General features: G+C 36.3%; 3 protein-coding genes across 4 annotated transcripts; 2 read left to right on the top strand and 1 right to left on the bottom strand.

Moving 5' to 3' along the window:
* Positions 464–6,667, top strand: LOC105156441 (proline-rich receptor-like protein kinase PERK9). 2 transcript variants are annotated; one of them, XM_011072564.2, is made up of 8 exons: positions 464–2,416; positions 2,513–2,866; positions 3,014–3,100; positions 3,737–3,807; positions 3,877–3,953; positions 4,063–4,210; positions 5,632–5,793; positions 6,154–6,667. In XM_011072564.2, the coding sequence occupies exons 1-8, from the start codon at positions 1,615–1,617 to the stop codon at positions 6,373–6,375; spliced, it is 1,923 nt and encodes a 640-aa protein (XP_011070866.1). In that variant the 5' UTR covers positions 464–1,614; the 3' UTR covers positions 6,376–6,667. The 2 variants fall into 2 exon arrangements, with proteins under 2 accessions (XP_011070866.1, XP_011070865.1); XM_011072563.2 differs by having other exon boundaries at positions 2,513–2,923.
* LOC105156440 (probable calcium-binding protein CML15) lies at positions 9,045–11,101 on the top strand. Its single transcript, XM_011072562.2, has 2 exons — positions 9,045–9,787; positions 10,003–11,101. Exon 1 carries the CDS (start codon positions 9,282–9,284, stop codon positions 9,765–9,767), a length of 486 nt encoding a protein of 161 aa, XP_011070864.1. The 5' UTR covers positions 9,045–9,281; the 3' UTR covers positions 9,768–9,787; positions 10,003–11,101.
* On the bottom strand, positions 10,891–18,094 carry LOC105156439 (putative phospholipid-transporting ATPase 9). Its single transcript, XM_011072560.2, has 11 exons — positions 16,500–18,094; positions 14,519–15,861; positions 14,054–14,164; positions 13,665–13,941; positions 13,484–13,572; positions 13,290–13,398; positions 12,816–13,019; positions 12,585–12,710; positions 12,388–12,486; positions 11,999–12,190; positions 10,891–11,813 (listed from the first exon to the last, which is right to left on the bottom strand). The coding sequence occupies exons 1-11, from the start codon at positions 16,890–16,892 to the stop codon at positions 11,184–11,186; spliced, it is 3,573 nt and encodes a 1,190-aa protein (XP_011070862.1). The 5' UTR covers positions 16,893–18,094; the 3' UTR covers positions 10,891–11,183.

The raw sequence follows: 20,597 nt of genomic DNA, 5'->3' as shown, positions 1-20,597 counted from the left end.
TGCATTCATTTATTTTAATAATTTCTTTTAGTTTAATCTTTGAACATCATATAATTTGTTTTCCAAAATATTCCATCAAATAATTTTCTATAAACTTTCGCAATATTTAGCTCCAATCACTAAATTACAACAATCGATGAATTCATTTATTGTTCGAAAACGAGCAATTTTGATAAAAGTATTCGAAGCATTAAATGTCTCACAAACTCAAAATAAGACTGTTTTTTTATTTAAATCTTTTCTCCTTGTTATTTTCAAATTTCTGTTACATCCTCGTAACATTCAAAAAAATAATTTAATTTAATTTTAGGGAGTAGGATCACAAACATTAGACTTTGAAGATGATAATGAATAAAATAATATATGGTGAATTATTAAAATTGTGTAGTAAAACTTGTTGAAAACTGAGATAATAATGAGAGTAGAAGAAAGATAGAAATAAGATGAGTGAAGCGGGTATTTGTCGCTGAGTTTGATGGAATGATCACACTTTAAATTTGACGTTCAACTCAAGCAATAATGCTCTCCACAGGCGCAAATTCTCATAACGACCAACATTCTATTATTCCTCCAATCTCACACACATACACATACTATGAAAATTCCAAAAATTATTCGCATTCCAACAATTGATTGCGATCAGTTTTCATTCGCATTGCTGCAAACCTCAACGTCACTGCTCCTCTGCTGCCGCCTTTCTCATTCGTTTTCTGTTTTTCACCGACCCCATTTTCCGTGTGTCGCCCTTGATCTTCCAACAATTCGGAGAGGAAAGGAATTAAAAATCAAGGAAGAAAATCCTCGTCTGCGTCCTTCACTAGAAACTAGCTGCACCCGTGTTGCGGAGGTTGTTGGTGGAAAATGAAAGGTGAAATTGTGCGCCTTGTGTCCGGTATATGTCCCTCCCGAACGTGATTCCTTTTGCTTGATGCGATTTGGATATTTGAAGGCTTTTGTTTGAAGAATTATAGAAATAAAAAAAAAAAATATGGGTTCCTGGTTTCTGGTGCCAAAGTTGTGATTTTGCTGCTACCTATAGTGATTGTGGGATTCTTGGGTTGTGCGTATTTTTTGTGTTTAATGATTGGAATTCAGTGCGTGATCGAGATTTTTCTTCGCGATGGAGGTTAAGCGAGATGTGGGCGGCTGGTATTTGTTTTGGGTTGGGAATTGATTACTGGGTTCGGTTGCAAGAATTGATTTCTGGAAAGTTTCTTGGCGTTCTTCAGTGGATTTCATTAAAGATCGAATATTATTGGCAATTTCGATGATTTTTAGTTCTGTTAATTGAAAAGTAAAATTTGCTCATGCATGATTATTGATGTACCGCGTAAGATGTGTTTTAGTTTGGACGGAATTGTATCCTTGTGAATATTTTTGGTTGCCGGAGAGCTCAATTTGTGCCAGTACACCACTTTTCATAGGATTGTCAATGCTAGGATAGAAATGGTGAAAGTAGATTAAGAGGATGGTTAGACATATCCCTTCCCAAATTCTCCATCAGCTTCCTCACTCTCCACCTCCTAGTGCACATATAATTATTATCTCTCCGCTCTGACAATCCCCTCCTCCATCAGTGTAAGCCCATATTCTCCATCTTTGGCCAGACCTACCATGGGTGCTGCATCCCCAGCATCATCGCCACCCGCAACTGCAAACTCTCCACCATCTTCAACCAATACAACATCTGCATCAGTAAGTCCACCATCACCTCCACATTCTAGTCCACCGCCACAAGCTTCTAGTCCTACTCCAACTTCACATCCGCCCTCCAAGTCTGCATCAACCGATCCACCAGATAATTCAGCACCGCCTCCAAAGGCTTCTCCTAATTCACCACCTCCACCTCCACTTCCGTCATCTAAATCCCCTGGAAGTCCACCTCCATCCTCCCCTCAGCCGCTGAATAATGCTCCACCTCCGCCTGCTAAAATGTCCCCAGAAAGCTCCTCTCCACCACCACCTAAGTCCCCAGGAAGCTCCCCTCCACCACCAACATTTGTGCCTCCCCCTAACTCGGCCGCAACTCCACCCCCTTCACTTTCTCCGCCACCATCTTCAAATTCAGCTCCAACATCACCATCTCCACCATCTTCAGATTCTCCTCCAGCATCACCAGCACCACCTGGGGTACCATCTCCTCCCTCTATTGTGTCAGCACCATCCAAAACAACTCCTTCACCAGGTACTCCAAGCACCCAAAATTCCATTGGTGATGCATCACAAAATTCAGAACCCACAGATGGTGGACACATTACTACTGGAGGCACAGTGGCAATTAGCTTTGTGCTTGGCCTCATGCTCCTTGGTGTCTTAGGATGTGTAGCATTCTGTTTCTGGAAGCGAAAGAGGAAAGATACACGACATAATGGTGGTTACATAGTGCCAACCCCTGTTGGTTATTCTCAAGAGTCAGGTGAAATTTCTAGCACTATTATCAGATTTTCAGCAGTACACATATCTCTTTATGTATGGAAAAAAAATTTAGGAAGTTTTATGGACATGTTCGCAGACTCTGCCTTACTGAAGGTGCAAATGGGAGCAACCGCACCTAGAAATGGAAGCTCTGGCAAGGGTATGGGCCATTCACCCGGCGACCCTGGTGGATTCAGCAGTTCTAAGTCATGTTTCACCTATGAAGAACTAGTTGAGGCCACTAATGGATTTTCTTCCCAGAATCTCTTGGGTGAAGGTGGATTTGGGTACGTGTACAAAGGAATCCTTGCAGATGGTAGAGATGTAGCAGTTAAGCAGTTAAAGATTGGTGGAGGACAGGGGGAGCGGGAATTCAGATCTGAAGTCGAGATAATAAGTCGTATACACCATCGTCATTTGGTAGCACTTGTCGGTTATTGCATTTACGAAAGTAGGCTGCTTGTGTATGACTATGTCCCTAATAATAACCTTTACTTTCATCTTCATGGTAAATTTACTGCTCCATATTGAAGGAAGAAGTGTGATGAAATGGTTCTTGATATCTCTATAACTCATTGTCACAACTCACATGTTTCAGCTGAAGATAGGCCTCTTTTGGATTGGACTACACGCATAAAGATTGCCGTTGGTGCGGCTCGTGGAATCGCTTACCTTCATGAAGATTGTAAGCTGATTAAGTTCTTCTTTCCCATTTTACATCTTTAAATGTATCATCTTTGATAGAACGAGTTTTTATTTTCTTTTCTTCCTTTCTCTTGGATCATGATAGGTTACCTATTCGCGTTGACTGCCTTCTATTCTGTCAGAATATGTTAGGCGGTTGCATATTTGATGTATGATTGAATATGAACCCAAAATAAATGGTAGACCCATGCAAGAAAAGACCATTTCCAAAACACTGAGAAGAACGAGACATGTAGTACTGATAATGATATTTGTCTAATTATGAAGCAATTTATGTCTTGGTTGCTGCCTTGTGTACTCTTGGTGATAAGAACTTACAGGGAGCCTACTTTATTTGGTCAATATTTCTCTTCTATTAATTCCTTAGTTACTTCTCCTTTTTGGAAGAGATGCCAAAGACACTTGAGGCGTGTTAGGAATTAATGACACAGAATATGATCCATCATTCTAATAAGCGATCAATTTGTAACGTTAGAAAATTCTGAATTTTTGCACTGTTGCATTTCCGATCTCCAATTTATTCTGGTATTCTGATCTTTTAGATGTTGATGACATTATGTGTTATTTGCTTGAGAGAAGGAAATTAGTTTTCTCTAACATATTGGTTAATCTTCAGGCCACCCTCGTATTATCCACAGAGATATCAAGTCATCAAATATCCTTTTAGATAACAACTTTGAAGCGCGGGTATACCTCACTTACAGCAAATTCTATATTTTTGTCTTTTGGAATATATATGTAATATCTACTTTTCAGGTGTCTGATTTTGGACTTGCTAAATTAGCTATGGATGTAAATACACATGTTACGACACGCGTAATAGGAACTTTTGGGTAAGTAGTTGTCGACGACTTGTCTTAATTTAAAATGCAAGCAAGTTGAAGCATCAAAGGACTTTAGTAGTTAGCTTGTCCTTATTTCTAACGCTATTTTGGATTTCAGATACATGGCTCCTGAATATGCATCCAGTGGCAAGTTGACTGAAAAGTCTGATGTATTTTCCTATGGAGTTGTGCTCTTGGAGTTAATTACTGGACGCAAGCCTATAGACTCATCTCAACCCCAAGGGGAGGAGAGCCTTGTTGAGTGGGTAAGTTAATCATACATAATTCTATTTATGATTGCAGAGCCTAGTCATCAAATGACCTATTGATACCTTAAAATGCATGACTGGATTGGCCATTTCTGAGATTAATTGATTGAGCCATTCTCATGCATATGTCTCGTAGCATGAGTTTGATTATCCTTTAACTTTGGCGCTCTTTCTTCGTTCCTGCCACTTAGTTATTGCTAGTGAATGTTATTTTTTCAGCAGTTGGACTAAGGTGTTTCTGTTGTAATAATTAGCGGTCTAAACTTTCTGATAGTTTTTCATCTGAAACAGTTTCTATATATGGACTTGGTTGTACATTAGGTGAAGTCAAGATTCAAACATAGAATCAATAAAGATGTGTAATCTGGATTCATCAATGGGATGGTCACCCTATCACATCTTCAAGCTTAACATGCAAGTTGATAGCCTAATATGTCAGCTGTGAATAAGGGAAGGCTTCTTGAATTGAATGTTAGTGATGATCTTAAAAACCTAAAGAAATAAGGAGAAGTGAGAGTGTCTTGCCTGCTAAACTTTCAGCCTTCACTGAGATCCAAAATGATTATTAGACTTCTGACCCCCAAGCAGAAGCTAGGAAACAATCCTTATGAAAGGTTCTGGACTTCTGTCTTATGGAAATAAATGTTCGAAATCTTCAGCTTAGTGACTATGCATAAATAATAACTACTCAGATGTAAATTACCTTTTTCAGGGTGTAACATCTCCATCATCAGTACAAACCACCGTTTCCTGTATTTTTCCTGTAATTGCTAACCACAGTGTATTCCCAAGATCAGAAAAATCAAGAATGTAGGTTTTTCAATCTTTGTCAAACTGGGATCTCCTTTGAGGCTTTTTCTTTGTTTCAGCAATTATGACAAGTTACCTGAACGAACATATGTTTCCTATTATAATTGAGACGAAGATCTAGAATATACAGTAGACCTGACTATGGAAAAATCTGTATCAGTGTGTCCTATCTCCCAACACAAGTCAGACACACAACACATAGAGTTTTAAAGTTTACATCATTTTAACACTTTAATATGCAGAATGAAAGAATGCACTTCCGTTGGTTTGGATTGTATATTGGATTTTATTGCTAAATAAACGTGTTCACCGTAGTGCTTTTCTGGTACTGGTCTTCTCAGCCCTGAAGCTGCATGATTGTCCATGTCAATTTCATGGATTTTGGTACGTTCAATCATGAAGAAGTCCTACCTGCTTTTCTCATCCTCTTTTAATGTGATGATAAGTAGCTAAGTTATAAAATCTTGTGCTTGGTGGTTGTTATTTTCATCCTAATCACCACCTAGCCTTAAGTTGCTCTTTACTGTCACACAGCTGCAGATTGGGAGCAAGTCATAATATAGTGCTAGAAATACAAATATTAGCCGTCTAAGTTCTTTCTCTTTCAGGCTCGACCTTTGCTAAAACATGCTCTCAAGAGACAGCAATTTGGGGGGTTGGCAGATCCAAGGCTTCAAGGACAGTATGCTGATGCTGAGATGTTCCGGATGGTTGAAGCCGCAGCAGCGTCTGTGCGCCGTTCATCTGTAAAGAGACCCAAGATGGGACAGGTAAAACAACGTTTTTGGTTGATCAGAGTGATCCCCTGGGAGATTAGTGTCATTATTACTGATTATATCCTACCTTGAAATTACAGAGGTCTCCCTTTTCAAATGAAAACCTTATAATTTACCTTCACTTGAAATTAGACAAAAAATAATTTGAATAATTAGACCCCTTTATCTTCTAAATAGAATATCAACATCTCACCAAATTTCAAAAAATTACCACTTGTTCAACAAAGCCTTCAAGCTTGGATGGCTGTTGTAATGTAAATAACCCTGTTGCTCTCCAATTTATATTTTTGTACACTTGGTTTTTTTCGGTTATATGCACTGACAGAGTTTTGCCACTTTGTCGACACTTTCCAGATTGTGAGGGCTTTAGAAAGCATGGTTACCTCGGATTTAATAAACGGGATGAACATTGGGGAAAGTGAAATGTTCAGCCTTGGAGAACAGTCGGCAGAAATTAGATGGTTTAGGAGGATGGCATTCGGTAGTAGAGATAATAGTCCAGGTTTTTACAGTCCAGATAGCTGGAGTAGCGGGAGCAGTCATCGTAGCGGGAGCAGTCATCAGCACAGCAGTTGAACAGAATAAAGTCCAATGAAGCTGAATATGTCGATGCGGATGAGTAGATTCAACGGCAATGCATGTGGGAAGTGTCGTCTCACTCAATTCTGGGGTATCTAATTTTGGAGATTCGAGTTAGGTGTTATGGGGGGAGGGTTGGTGATTGTGTGTCATGTATCATGCGAAGTATGTGGTTTCTTTTTTTCTTTTTTCGGGGGGAATATTTTGGGTGTACATAGTAGAAAAATTTTGATCTTGTGTGGTAGTAGTGTGTATGTATTTGATGAAGTTTGTCCAGTTTTGCTCTCAATCAGCTTCAGCTCTCAACTCATTGTCTGTTGGAAAGCCTTTGTATTACAATAACCCCGACTCTCATTAATTACTAATACATCCATTAATACCACGTATTAGCCTGCCTAAATTGTCTCTACAACTCTGCCTTACTACTGTTAATGGATAACCATAATACATGTTAATTTTTGAATTATAAATACCTTTTTTGAATTAACAATTGACTAACAAAAATTCGCTCCTGACAATCCATCATAGAGTATTTATATTAATTTTTAAAAAATATTTATAATTATAATTTACTCTTACTTTCAAGTTATAGTTTCCATGATATTGTCCTTGATGCGATGCACATGCATAGTCGGCTCCTCAGATCTAATGCCTACATTCTGCTTCTCCTTTTCTTTTTATTTTTATTTCAAAATTTAAAAGCAGTCACACCCCTCACTATACTCTAGTTAAAGGAGGGGGTGGGGGTGGGGGGGTAGGTGCGGTGCAAAAATAATAATGAGTGCATGAAGTAATAGTGGGTGGCGTGGGAACGAAAGGGGGTCATGAACTTGGTAGGAACCTTCTTACCACTGCCGCTGCTCACACACTTCTAATTTTAATTCTTTATTATAAAAAAGATTCTCTTTTACTTTTAAAACCTTTGAATTTTAATTAATATCATATTGATGTTTTCTCATATATTTATTTGAGCTTCACTAAAATAAAACTATCATATTATTTACTTATTTAAGTTGGAATATTAATTTTTTATTATACAGTGGTAAAAAATGCTATATAACCTATAATAAGAAGTATAGCGAAAAGTGAATTTATTCTTTTTTATGTTAAAGCATAAACTATTAAAGAAAAAAAAAAAAGAGTCTATTTTCGTACATGTAGGTAGAATTTTCAAAATCAAAAGAATAACTTTTACAGATTTTAGAATGAAATATTTTTATTATCAATCTTATAGGGGTTAATTAACTAAGAACGAACCATTTAATGGTGCAATTAATGCATTAATTTTCTTACCTAATTGTTCACATTAAATTGGTTGTTTTCTTACATAATAAACGTAGGAAGTAACTGTAATAATGTATACATTTGATGATTTACTTCAGAACATTTAAAAGCGCTTTTCAAATGTTTTAAGAATTCAAAAGAATTATATAAACAAAATATACCGAATAATAATGAGAATAACAGAAAAAAAAATAATTTGCTTATTTGATTTTAGCATCCACCACGATTTTTTATACTATTTTCAATTTTCAGTAAATAGCACGAAATACACTTTAAAACAACATTATCAATTATATTAAATAAAATACTTACAATAGTACGCGACTATTGATTGTATATTTTTTATTTTATGCCATAAAGTGTCCTAAAATGTATTGAATTTTAGACCAATCCTGCTTTCAACTTGTGATTGCCGGTAGCTTGGAAAAATTTTGCATACAGTAGGATTTTGAAAACAGAATTTTTCATTAAATAGATTGTTCCTATTCATGTGAATAGAATGGGGCCTCACTTCCATCAAACTTTCAAGTTATTATTTGAAACGGGTGTATCACACCCATTAATAAAAAGACCTAAATATCTCTTTTAGTAGGCAAAAATAGTCCAGGATCCGCGTCTCTGGCTGGGGTCACCCTTCTCGACCGAATGATGACTTGCTCGGTGACCCGACCCAAGAATATAAGATCTTGACTGCAGGATGTCTGATAATTTGAACTTTACAATGACGTCACATAAACCAAGCATGTATGGATATGGTCTATAAATTGCCCTATACTACCATATTTATGATAAGATATTTTTATTGTTCACAACCTCATTTACTACTTGAAATCGTTATTCGCCATCTCAAACAAGAACCGACTTAAACATTCGAGAGTTGTTGCTTTGGACACTCCCGACAAACCTAACGTGCTTCCCACTTCTTAAGAACCAAAAATCATCTGGGATACTCATTTCAGGTCATGGGATACCACCTTCAGGGAGATCGCGTATCTGATCCCGGATCATTATTGATTGTATCACGATGTGTCTTTTTATTTTACTAGTAACGGATAATAAATTACAATAATTTAATTTCAATAGCAATACGTCAATTAAATCAAAGTATTAATATGATTCACCAAGACAAATAAGCTGCAACAATTTAGATAAAATGAGATAAACACTTACATAAAATGAAATAAATATCTATATGTCTAATAGAATTCGAATTTATAACTATGAACTTGTTCATGAAATTTTCATTTTTAGTCATAACCACTAGGTAAAATATCATTAGCAATTGTCGATTTTAAGTTAATATTATATTTTTGAGTATTAAAATTTTACCAAGAATAGGTAAGAGGAGACAACCTTAAGATTGGGTTGATAATTGGGGAAGACTATAAATTTGAGTGAGTAAAAAGAACGTCCTTTCCTTCTCCTTTCATCTCATCACATGTCGATGCTACGCGCTTTCTGTTTTCCTTCCTTCATTCATCATCGTCGTCCTATTCCTCTCCAAACCTAAAACCAAGCACAACCCCACAACCTCACACGCTCCAAATACCCATTTGAACCAACAAAAATCTATTCTTGTCGCTTTATTCATCTCTCCCTCATCCCTTTCTCAAATCACTATGATGGCTAAGGTCCAATCCGATCAGCTCAAACAGCTCAAAGACATCTTTAACCGCTTCGACATGGACCGTGACGGCAGCATCACCCAGCTCGAGCTCGCCGCCCTCCTCCGCTCCCTCGGTGTCAAGCCCACCGGCGACCAAATCCACGTCCTCTTGGCTAATATGGATGCCAATGGTAATGGGTCCATCGAATTTGAGGAGTTGGTGGATGCCATGTTGCCTGATATAAATGAGCAAGTTTTGATGAACCAAGATCAGCTGATGGAGGTTTTCCGGACCTTCGACCGCGACGGAAATGGCTACATCACGGCGGCGGAGCTAGCCGGACGGATGGCTAAGATGGGACATCCGCTTACGTACCACGAGCTGAGTGAGATGATGCGAGAGGCTGACACAAATGGGGATGGAGTTATCAGCTTTAATGAGTTTGCTAATATCTTGGGGAAGTCGGCGGTTGATTACTTCGGACTGTCAATCGCCTAGGCTTTGATTTCCATGCTAAGGTTGATCTCTTTTTTAACTCTTTAACGTTGTACATGTTTGTGCTGATTCGATCAATCTTGCCTGGAAAAATATTTGGCAATGGTTGATGGATGATAATGATGGACAAGGGATGATATGTTGACAAATTTCTTTAATCTGTTATTCCTAATGTAAGATTTTAGTAGTTTGTTTTTGTTTGTTAACATGATAGGCTTTGGTGTAAATGTCTTTTCAGGGAAAATTTGCCGGGATAGCAAGTTGTACCATATTATATTATGGCAAGTTGTTGGTATGAATTTACATGACTGATTCAGAAGGGCAAGAAAAAACTGAATTGTCTTTTGCCATCCTTAATTCCGATTTTTTAATGACATTAAAATGACATTTCGCCTGTCGGCTGATCAGACAGAATATGATGTATTACAGTGATGATTCTTCCTTGTTTCTTCACATAATGGTCCTCTTTTTTTTAGCAGCCCACTTGGCTGTTTTAACAAGTCAGAAGAATTGTTTTGTTTTTCTTTAAGAATCATCAGTGTTTCCCTTATTAGCTGTTATAAGATGTTTGTGTTTCAGTGGAGATTCTCTGTTGGGACATTTTTCTGCTGTTTTGTCTCTAATCTTATACTTGTACATAGTTTTACAAGGTATTTGATGAAAGAAACAAACAAGCAGGTTTATTTCTTTGTCTGTTATTATGATCAACTCTATGTTTGGGTTGATATTTGTCGATGGAAATGTCATTGGAAACATTCCTCCTTGCCATGACACTTTACTGGGACAAATCTGTTACTTTTTTCCTTTTCTTATGAATTGATTAATAGATCTGAGTTGGAACTGCACATGGACAAAATTGTCCAAAAGTTGTTGATCTTATCCGACGACATTAATCCAATCAAAATCAGCTTCACCTCAGCCCATAAACACTGTCATTTCATAGGAGAATTTTGTGTATAAATGATAAATCTGACATTTTTTCACAGGTTGACCTGGTTGTCTGAGTCAACATTGATATGATGATGTTGGTTTGTAACTTTGTCTGTAGCATTTCATTAGCAGTGGACTTGTTCCTTGAACTTTGTAAGCAGTTTCACACCTCCTGAAGCTGAATAGTAACAGAGAAAACCCTCGTCTCTTTCTCATACTTATTCCATAAATCACAACATATCTTATCTATTACATAGATGTCTAATTGTACAAGGTAAAAAACTAAATGAATATCCTTCCAATGCTAATGAATATCAAAATTTACAAACTAGTAGGGCCAAGACAAAGTACGGTGCAACAGAATACATCAGAATCATGCTTCTGTAAAGACCTTGCGGTCCTAAGTGCATCTTCAAAAAAAGGACGAGCCCAACGATCATGTACAAAAGGGGCAAAGCTCCGAATTTACACTTTTAACACCTGCAGATGTTATCTGTGATTCTGTATTCCATCTAAAGGGTTCGTTCGCGCCAACGAACGTGCAGTATAACCGACAGTTGTGGGCCGTATAGATCTCTGCCTCACCATGTTGCAGTATTCAGGGTCCTCGGAAAAACCCTCATACCTTATCCACTGTATGATTCCATGGTACATTGGGAAGAACCTCATCTGAATAGCTTTGTAGACAAAGTAAGGTACCAGGGCCGAAATAACAACAAAGATTGTCACTATATAGAAAGAGGGCGTTGGGGCAAGAGACTCGACAAACACTTTGTATGCAGTTGTGGAAATAGACTGAGGCATAGCCCCATATGCCAAGAGGAAAAGATACCATAAAGCGATTCCACCCCAGATGAAAATATGCTGGATTAACGTGAAGTAACTGATGGCAATGGCCATCTGGCAGTTCACGACCCAGACGACGCAGGTGTACATTGTCGCTCCAAGAATTTGGTACTCGGCAATCTTCCCATCCTTATTGAACCCCTGAAGATTTAGCGCTCGTACGCAGAAGAAGAAGATTATAGCAGCACTACAAACTCCGTTGAGCATCCAACCAATTATACGACGCCAACGGAAGAGGACGTTCTGCACTCCTTCTTGGTACAGCAAAGGGAACTGCCATGTGAAGTCAGAGCGAAATATAAAAAATTAGTGAGACATTCTTGTAAGTGGAGGGTGTATAGCCAAACATCGGCTTCCGCAATGGAGCCTCCAGGTTGGTTGGTAATGGAGGGGAAAAAACATTCTCCGCTCATTTAAACAAGGTTTCTTAATAAACATGATAGTATATAACGGCATACCTTTAGACAAAATCTAGCTGATACATCCTGGTCGAAGACTCCCATAGCAATAACTGGTAATGACGTGAAGAATACATTGTAAAGGGACAAAAACCAATCATTATACGCAGGTTGTCCGGAAAATGATGCATAAGCCTCATACAAGAAGACGGTGAAGCCAAAGGTGACATTCTTATAGAAAAAGTAGCAAATCTGCACAAAAAGTATATAGAAAATCAAAAGATGCCCATGAAGTTGTTCCATTGTATGTAATATAAATGTTGCCACAGCAATGCAATGACCAAGCTCAGTGTCACTAATCTAGTATAATCATTCGTATTTTCCAAGGATGAAGATAAAACTTTCAACTGTGATTTGAAGTCCGATGAATTCAAGAATGAAGTTATTACCATTGAAGAGATCCTTCTGTAACACCAATGTCCATGCACCAGAAGCAAGCGCTCCAAAAATCTGAACTGAGCAATTGCGATATCACTTGACATGACAGCCTGGTAAATTTGCAAAAAAATAATACAAGATATGAGGCAAAACTTGTTTTCTGTCAAACATTACGAATAAATGATAAATAATCCATAATTTGTTCCACCTGCATTCCTTCCACACCACTGATTCCGATTCCAATATCAGCTTCTTGAAGCATACCCACGTCATTGGCTCCATCACCAATTGCCAGAGTCGTCTTCTTCGTTCCTTCTTTCACCAGTCTAGTTACCTGTATGAATTTTAAAAGCAATTTTACCTCTTGCATAGAAAGTCAAAAAAGTTCTATGAAGGAATGGAAATCATCTAAGAATGTTTCTGCAGTCAATAAACTCACCAGTGCCTTCTGTTTCGGTGACGAGCGGCAGCATATTACAGATGCACAGCCAATTGCAAGTTCAAGAAACAATTTTTTCACATCATCTTCTAATGCATACGCAAGGGATTTCCCATCAATGATCAACGCAAAGGCCTCAGTGCTTGTTTTGGCAACCTGGTTCTTCCCTTCAGTTATCTGTCTGAGAACACTTTGCTTTGAAGCCTAGTAAAATAATAAATAGACATAATCTCAGTTTCTCAATTACACATATTGCTTAAGGAGTGTTTAAACTATACTAATATCCAGGATACCAAGAAAACAGTTCATGCCACCCAGGAAATCAGATCAAAATGCTTTGTCAGGGTTTACAGTTGACAGTAAACAATGATCCAGCACTCCAAGTTGTTCATAATATAACAACCTACTAGGTTCTTAAGTTCATCGGCATTTCAGTTTCCAATTAAAATGGCAGGGGACCGTAATTCCTTTTACCTTGGCAATTGCATCCTTTTCTCCCATTTTCTCCAAAGCTATGATCTCTGGAGCATCCAAGGTAATAGTAATTTGCTTCATTCCTTGTCTGAGTAAGCTACAGGCATAGCTGCAAAGTTGATTCATACTGTCAGAATCTATGGATGTCCAATGTTGTTTCAGATAAATTTACAAGAGTTGGACTCAGAAAATACCCAATATTGATGGCAGTTTCCATCTTATCCCCAGTCAAAACCCATATCTTTATTGCCGCTTGTGCAAGCTTGTCAATGCATTCAGGAACCTGCTCGGAACAGCAGCAGTAAAGTAAATTCAGCATTTATTAAATTTGGAGACAGGTGCGTGACTGATGTACATGATTGCTCCCTAACTCACCCCTTGTTGAAGCTTGTCCTCAACGGCTGTTGCTCCTAGAAGAATCATATCTTGTTCAATTTCTTCAGTCACTTCATCAATCAGTGCCTCTCGATCAGCGCTAACTGAGTTTTTAGCCTCTGAAAATTTTTCGTTGAACACCTTGTATTCTTCTTCACTAAGTTCCCGATAAGCAAGTATCAAGGTCCTCAAGCCTGCATCAGCATACTCATGCACATGTTCTCTGGTTTCCTCTTCATATTCCCTTCCAGTTTTAGCAAGCCTCTCAAACATAACGCTGCAGTCAGGATTAAAAAAATATGAGCAAATTCAATTGCTTAAATCAGAGGAAAAGAACAGAGAAAAAATTGCCCAATAGCAAAACTCAATGTGTTACAAAAGCAACCGACCTGTCAGCACCCTTACTGAGCAATAGTAGCTTCCCCTCCTCATCCCTTACTATTACTGACATTCGCTTTCTTGAACTGTTAAATTCTAAAACATTTAGCAGCTTGTATGACCTGGATCACCAGAAAATCTTTCAGAATGTGAGGATTATGCTTGATCAAATATAACGATATAATATGACATGTCTGTTTATCCATACAGACCATGTTCCCACACAGAATACTATCTAATAATACAAGTTTTTTGTCAATTATCGTATGGAAGTGATCAAAGGGTACAAGATATAAACAATAGCTGGAAGAATATTCCTACTTCACTGGACCAGTCAGATGATAGATCGTCGTGATATTAAGTGCAGGTGCATGATTGATTGGGAGCATCTTGCACATATGGAATGAGTGTAAAAGAACTGGTGAAAGTAAAAAGGGGGGGAGGAAAAACAAGGTAGGGAAATTAAAGATACTGACCTTTCAATGAATTTTCCGGAAACAGGATCCAACTCCTTCACATAAACACTTGTTTGTGTTCTTTTGAAGAATTCAAAGCCGAGCTCCCTGGCTGCAATGACAAAGGCAGCCTCATCTGGTGATTCAGCTTCATATGTGACCTTCCCTGTATTTTCATCAATATCAGGTATTGCTGTATGACAGATTGCGAGCAAACGGAAGAATTTCTGGATAACATCGGAATGGGGCTCGTGGACCCAATTCCCATTCATGATCCTATCATCATCAAAATTGAACCCTTTAATGGATGAGTTTTTAGGGCTACCAACGTGATGCTCAATATCATCTTTTCCTTTTACTATCAAAGGAGACCCTTTTCTTTTGGCCATAGCCTTTTCAACTTCTGTGACACCATATCCATAAGCAGTACCAGCCACAGAGCACTTGATGAACTCCATGGAATTACAAGTCAATGTTCCCGTCTTGTCTGAAAGTATTGTATCAACTTGGCCTAGTTCCTCATTCAGATTCGAGGTGCGGGCGTGAGCTGGTTTGTCAGCTTCCTCATAGTACATATGAACATCTTGATTGATAAAAATGCTTTGAAGGACTTTGACGATTTCTATCGACACATATAAAGAAATTGGAATCAAGTAGCTGTACAGCAACAAGGCTGTCAAAAAGTGATATATAGCAGCAACTGGGGCTCTTTTCGGATCAAAAAAGATTGTAGCATCATCTGGTCTGAGATACCACCTTTTGTGTCCACCTTCTAAGTCATCTTTGGTTACAATGCCAAAGTAAACTGACCCAATAAATGCCATCAAGAACAGAACACCAAATAGAAAGTAAACAATCTTATCCATTTTCTTCTCAATCTTGCTTCTCTTGGATGGAGGATCTGTCGAGTTCTGAATAACCTTAGTGTCATGACCTGTGAAGATAACAGCTCCATATATGTGGTCCGTGTTCCGCAGTTTAGAGTCTCTTAGTAGCAATTGTTGAGGAGAAAGAGGATAGTGCTGCCCTTCAAATTCCATACTTCCAACAAAACTGTACAAATTAGCATTCGGATCTTCACATCTAACAACAGCCCTGAAATCATTGAGGTCCTCCTCGTTTAATGATGAAGTGGCTTCTAATGCTTGTTTGAGTTTCAAATTTGTCTCCCCGTCAAGGTTCATGGTCTCAACGTAGCAGACAGAGTCTTCATAACTGGATGAAAGCAAAACTAAATCTGCAGGAAAAAATTCATCCTTTTCCACCTTTACTATATCCCCCACTTTCAGATTTTTCCATTCAGTTTGCTTAAACTTTCCACCTCCTTCATGTACCTTGACCAGTCTATTGTTCATCTCAATATCCTAAAAGTCACATATCAACCAGAGCATTAGGATCAGAAAACAATAACAATAAGCATGCAGCATAGAACCACCAGGAAAATTTTTTCTGGAAACAAGAATTCATATAAAATATGCATCTCATGTGCTTAAAAAACTAAATACTCAATTTTTAGAGGTTTAAGCATTTCTCAGGAAACACAATCACAAAACTTGAATCTATCTCATCAAACTCGTTTCATTCCCTGATGACGCAAAACTTATAACATGTCCCAGATTCCGGATGCCAAAAACCAGTCAAATTATTTATATTGCTTGAATAGCCTCTGACAGTAACTTATGACTAAAACCCATTTTAGCACATAAGAACGATTAAAGCAGCTTCCAGAATTCATGTTCTTGGTTATCTCAACTGCGAAAAAAGGCAAAAAATGTCATACTCTACTCATCATTTTGCTATTTTCTGGAAAAATCTGAGAACATCCCAACTTCCTGAAACAATTTACAATTACATCAAAAAAGTATAAAACTAAATATCAACTTTCCACACTCTCAATAAATCCAAGCCAAGAAAACAACAGTTATATACGCTTTAATAAAGCAAAAAAGCAACAGGAAAACGGAAAGCAAAACATGTATGTATAGATCAATGTTAAGAGTACCTGTTGCTTTCGACGCCAGTCTTCAATACCTTCTTTAACCATAGTTGCTCCAATAACTATAATCAATGGAACGATGGCGCTGACTGCAGAATAAGGTGCAAGGGAAGTGAAAGACAGAATACCAGTGACAAGAAAGTAGAAATTAGCCACTCTCCTAAACTGCTCAAACAGAGACTTGGGCAAGAAAGTTGCAGCAGTGTACTTAGTTGTCCTAACGTAATTCGTAGCATAATTCCTAAGACTGGCTTCCAGACCATCTGGCTCATTGCAATAAACCACTCTTGAAAAACCTGGTCCCCCAATCTGTGAGTGGTCATCTCTGGATGATCCTTTCCCACATTTGAATGAGTAGATCTTGCTGAAATTAAACTTCTTTTTTCTGCCAGTTCTCATTCTATTTCACCCTCCGAAAATCTTAAATCTCCAAACACCGACACAGATACAAATCTCGGCTTTCTTACAGCAAAATGTACTCTGATGAAGGGAAAGCTGCTTCTATCAAACACCCAGAACCGAGAAGAGACTTACTTGAAATGAGGCCTTTCTCCCACCCACCACACAATAAACAAATATTTCCAGACAAACAACCCAGGTAGCAGTCCTCAACCCCAATAACTCTAAAACACAGTTGTCAAAAGAACTATTATAAAAACCTTAAAGATTCAGAGCACAGGGTGAAGAAGAATTTCACCAAATATAGCTTGGAGAAGGAAGAAGCAGAGGCTCAAAGACAGAAAGAGTGACATATATAAGGATGTAAGGAATGAGAACCCCTCAGAAGATTCAGACAAGAAAGACCAAAAGACAGGCAGAACCCACAAAGTCCCGTTGGGACAGTCCACCTCTAAATCTCAAAAAGATTCAATCTTTGTAATGCCCCTGAACCTAAATATGATCTAAGCCCACTTAATTCAGCTGAACCAAATGAAAAATAAAATACAAAGACCAAAAATAATTATAACTTAGATATATATAAGAACATATATGCTGCATATAAGCACATATGAAGGAAGAGAAGGAGATGTTTGTGTAGGAATGATCCAGGTTTTTGCTTTTTTCCATGGCACAAAACCTTTGAACATTGACTTGGATCTCTCACTTTCTAAGGTTTGACTTTAACAACCCCTGGATTTGGATAGACGCGCAATGTAAGAACGAAACTTTCAAAGCCCAACTACTACTATTCCTTAAGAAACTAGAAACGGTAAACAGAACACTCCCTACAACAATTTCAACGACCATGAAAACAGCGGTGCATTAGTTATTACCAAGAAAATGGTATGGAGACTGCAAAATTAAAGAAAACGCGAGGAAAAGATTGAAAAGGGTTGGAAATTTTCGCGGGAAGACGATTTCTCCCAAGAATGTCTGTAGTTTTTTTCCCTGTATCTGGGGTGGTCGTCTCTCACTCTCTCTCTCTCTCTCTCTCTCTCTCTCTCAGTGAAAACCAGCTTTACGGAAGAACAGACAAAACAGGAATGAACTGTTGTAGTAAAAACCTGTGCATGCAAGTATTTACTCCGAGATTAAACTGGTTCAGGGAAAATCATCAAGAAAAGTAATTTCTTGGAATAACTAAAAACAATACCCCCAAAAATTTAGAACGTTAGAAATCATAAAAAGAAAATAACCAAGTAGTTTTTTTCTTTTTGGGGTTGAGACAATTTATACTTCTTTAAAAAGTGAAATTTACTAGGGCAGGAATTAGGACAGGGTGGGGTGGGAAGGGGGGGGGGGACGTATGAGCTGACATAACTACAGTCCATGTCTTATTGTAGTTCCAACTGCTCGATTAATGTGATCTTTTTCAAATAGCCCCACTCTCGGGGTGGAAAAATATTTAAGTGGATATTATAAAAGGTTAAGTACACCTTGCCCCTTAAATTATTTTTTATATAGTATTTATTTCTAAATTAATAAATTTAATACTTGCCCACTAAAATTAAATTATGGACACTATTGCCCTTTAATTATATATATGTATATTTTAGTTCAAAAAATTTCTTTTTTAATAATTTTGTATTTTAAGTTTAACTAAAAAAAATCAATTGAAAAAAATATCTTTTAATTATAACAAAATAAAATATAATTAGTGAATTAAATAGTTGAATTTTTACTATATTTTACAGGTTCAAAATTAAGTAATGAATGAGTACAATAACTACACAAAAAAAATCATAAAAAGTTTTCATTAATTTGATTATAAAATTAAGTTATTAACTATTTATTCTTTAAATAAAAATAAGTAATTATATATCAAATTTTTAATATAATTTTTTTAAATATGATAAAATTTATATTTATTTTTTTCTACACTATGGAACTCTTAATTAAGTGTTATATTTTTTAATTTCTTTTAAGAAAAGCATACATGATTGTTGATTACATTATATTTATCATGTATCTACTATATATATATATATGTTAATTTATACTCTATTTTTAATTTAAATTCTTCATTTATTAAAAAAATTTAGTTAGATTGTAATTTTATAATAATTGAATATGCAAAATATTAAGATATATAAAAAATCTTACCCTATTATAAATTTTCTTTTTCTTTTTTGGTTTAAGATCTTTACCGTGTAATTTCTGATATGGCAAGATTTAGAATATTCTTATATATAAATTCTTTAATACAACTCATGTCAAAAATAGAAATAAAAGCGGTTAATTTTTCTATTAAGGCGCCTTGTTGTGCAAGAAAATTACTTTTATTTAGGGAGTAAAAGGGCAAATAAAAATTTTTTATTTTAAATTTTATTTTATTTAATATATGCACAAATTATGCATACAAAGATTCCATTACTTATTCTATTTCAAGATATTTTATATATAATATGTATAAACTGATTAAAATAAAAATACAGTATTATTTAGGCCAGAAAATTCAATTAAAAAAGAAGGGTCCCACAAGCAAAAGTATTTAATTGCGGGTACTAAAAATGTGCAGATTTTGTGTGGATTGGGGCATACAGTGTCACAGGGTGGCAGCATACTTTTTAATTCATTTTTTCTTAAGTAAAAAAATTGATCTGATTTGGTAGGGTTTGTTTCTAGAAACATCCCAAAGTGATTTCATTCTCGTGAAATTTTATCCACAGTCAATTACTTCTTTTCGTAATATCTGGACTTTGCAAATTGATCTGCATTAAGATTGTTGTTCGGTGTAATTTGGATTCAAATAAAACACACACAAATTTTGATCTTATTTGGATATTTTTTTAATGAATAATTACACTTTTCTCTCGTAAAATTTGGTATAATTACACATAAATTTCTGTAATTTGAGAAATTACATTTAGCACTTATTGGGCTTGCTTCCGTCTAACAAATAAATCATCTCATTAGTTAAAATTCGCTGAACTTATTGATAGTAATGAAAAAAGTTGAATGAAAATTGATATTTACTTTTGATTGACTTAAAACTAACTTATTGTAGGTCAAATAATTTATTTCGGACTAAATTACCCTTATAGCAATTAAAATATACCGTCTCACATCCATTAACGCGTGGTATGAGGGTAATTTAATCATAAAAATATTTATTTGACCTGCTATAAATCAGTAATAAGTGAATCAGGAGTAAATATAAAATTTTTTCGATTGTTTTGTTAATATCAGCAAATTTTGTCTACTAATGAATGAATTTATTTATTAAAGGGAAGCAAACATCAGGAGTGTTATATGTAATTTTTCAAATTATAAAAAATCTACGTTGAATTCCACCAAACCTCACGAAGAAGAGTATAATTATCCCTTCTTCTTTTTTATTCCTTATGAGATATCAAACGAGTTTTTGTCTTTTTTCATGAGAGTCAAGGGGACTTGTTAGTTTGAAATTTGTAAAATAATGATAATAATAATAATAATAGTTTTAGATTGAATTTCTAAAAAATTGTAAAATTTAAATAACAATTTTTAAATTTTTAATAAACCCACGCGAAAGCGATTTCAAGGTATAATTACCCAACTCAACAAATAACTAAATTGTTTCCATACATTTGTTTACAAAATACTAACATTCATTTCACATTTGAATCAAGCATACGAATTTGGACGAACATAGGCATCTTCTGCATGGCAACTATTAACTAG

This window comes from Sesamum indicum, linkage group LG2 (genome assembly GCF_000512975.1).
Source record: "Sesamum indicum cultivar Zhongzhi No. 13 linkage group LG2, S_indicum_v1.0, whole genome shotgun sequence".
Lineage (NCBI taxonomy): Eukaryota > Viridiplantae > Streptophyta > Magnoliopsida > Lamiales > Pedaliaceae > Sesamum > Sesamum indicum.
This window is presented reverse-complemented; position numbering and strand designations above follow the sequence as displayed.

What these genes read in the sequence shown, in the direction of transcription:
- LOC105156440 (XM_011072562.2), top strand. Translation starts at nt 9,282, where the DNA reads ATGATGGCTAAGGTCCAATCCGATCAGCTCAAACAGCTCAAAGACATC.
- LOC105156439 (XM_011072560.2), bottom strand. Translation starts at nt 16,892, where the DNA reads ATGAGAACTGGCAGAAAAAAGAAGTTTAATTTCAGCAAGATCTACTCA. An exon ending in ACTGGCGTCGAAAGCAACAG is followed by an intron (nt 15,862 to 16,499) that starts GTACTCTTAACA and finishes TGTGACTTTTAG; the next exon opens with GATATTGAGATGAACAATAG. An exon ending in AGGACAAGCTTCAACAAGGG is followed by an intron (nt 13,573 to 13,664) that starts GTGAGTTAGGGA and finishes TGTTCCGAGCAG; the next exon opens with GTTCCTGAATGCATTGACAA.
- LOC105156441 (XM_011072563.2), top strand. Translation starts at nt 1,615, where the DNA reads ATGGGTGCTGCATCCCCAGCATCATCGCCACCCGCAACTGCAAACTCT. An exon ending in ATAACAACTTTGAAGCGCGG is followed by an intron (nt 3,808 to 3,876) that starts GTATACCTCACT and finishes TCTACTTTTCAG; the next exon opens with GTGTCTGATTTTGGACTTGC. An exon ending in AGGAGAGCCTTGTTGAGTGG is followed by an intron (nt 4,211 to 5,631) that starts GTAAGTTAATCA and finishes TTTCTCTTTCAG; the next exon opens with GCTCGACCTTTGCTAAAACA.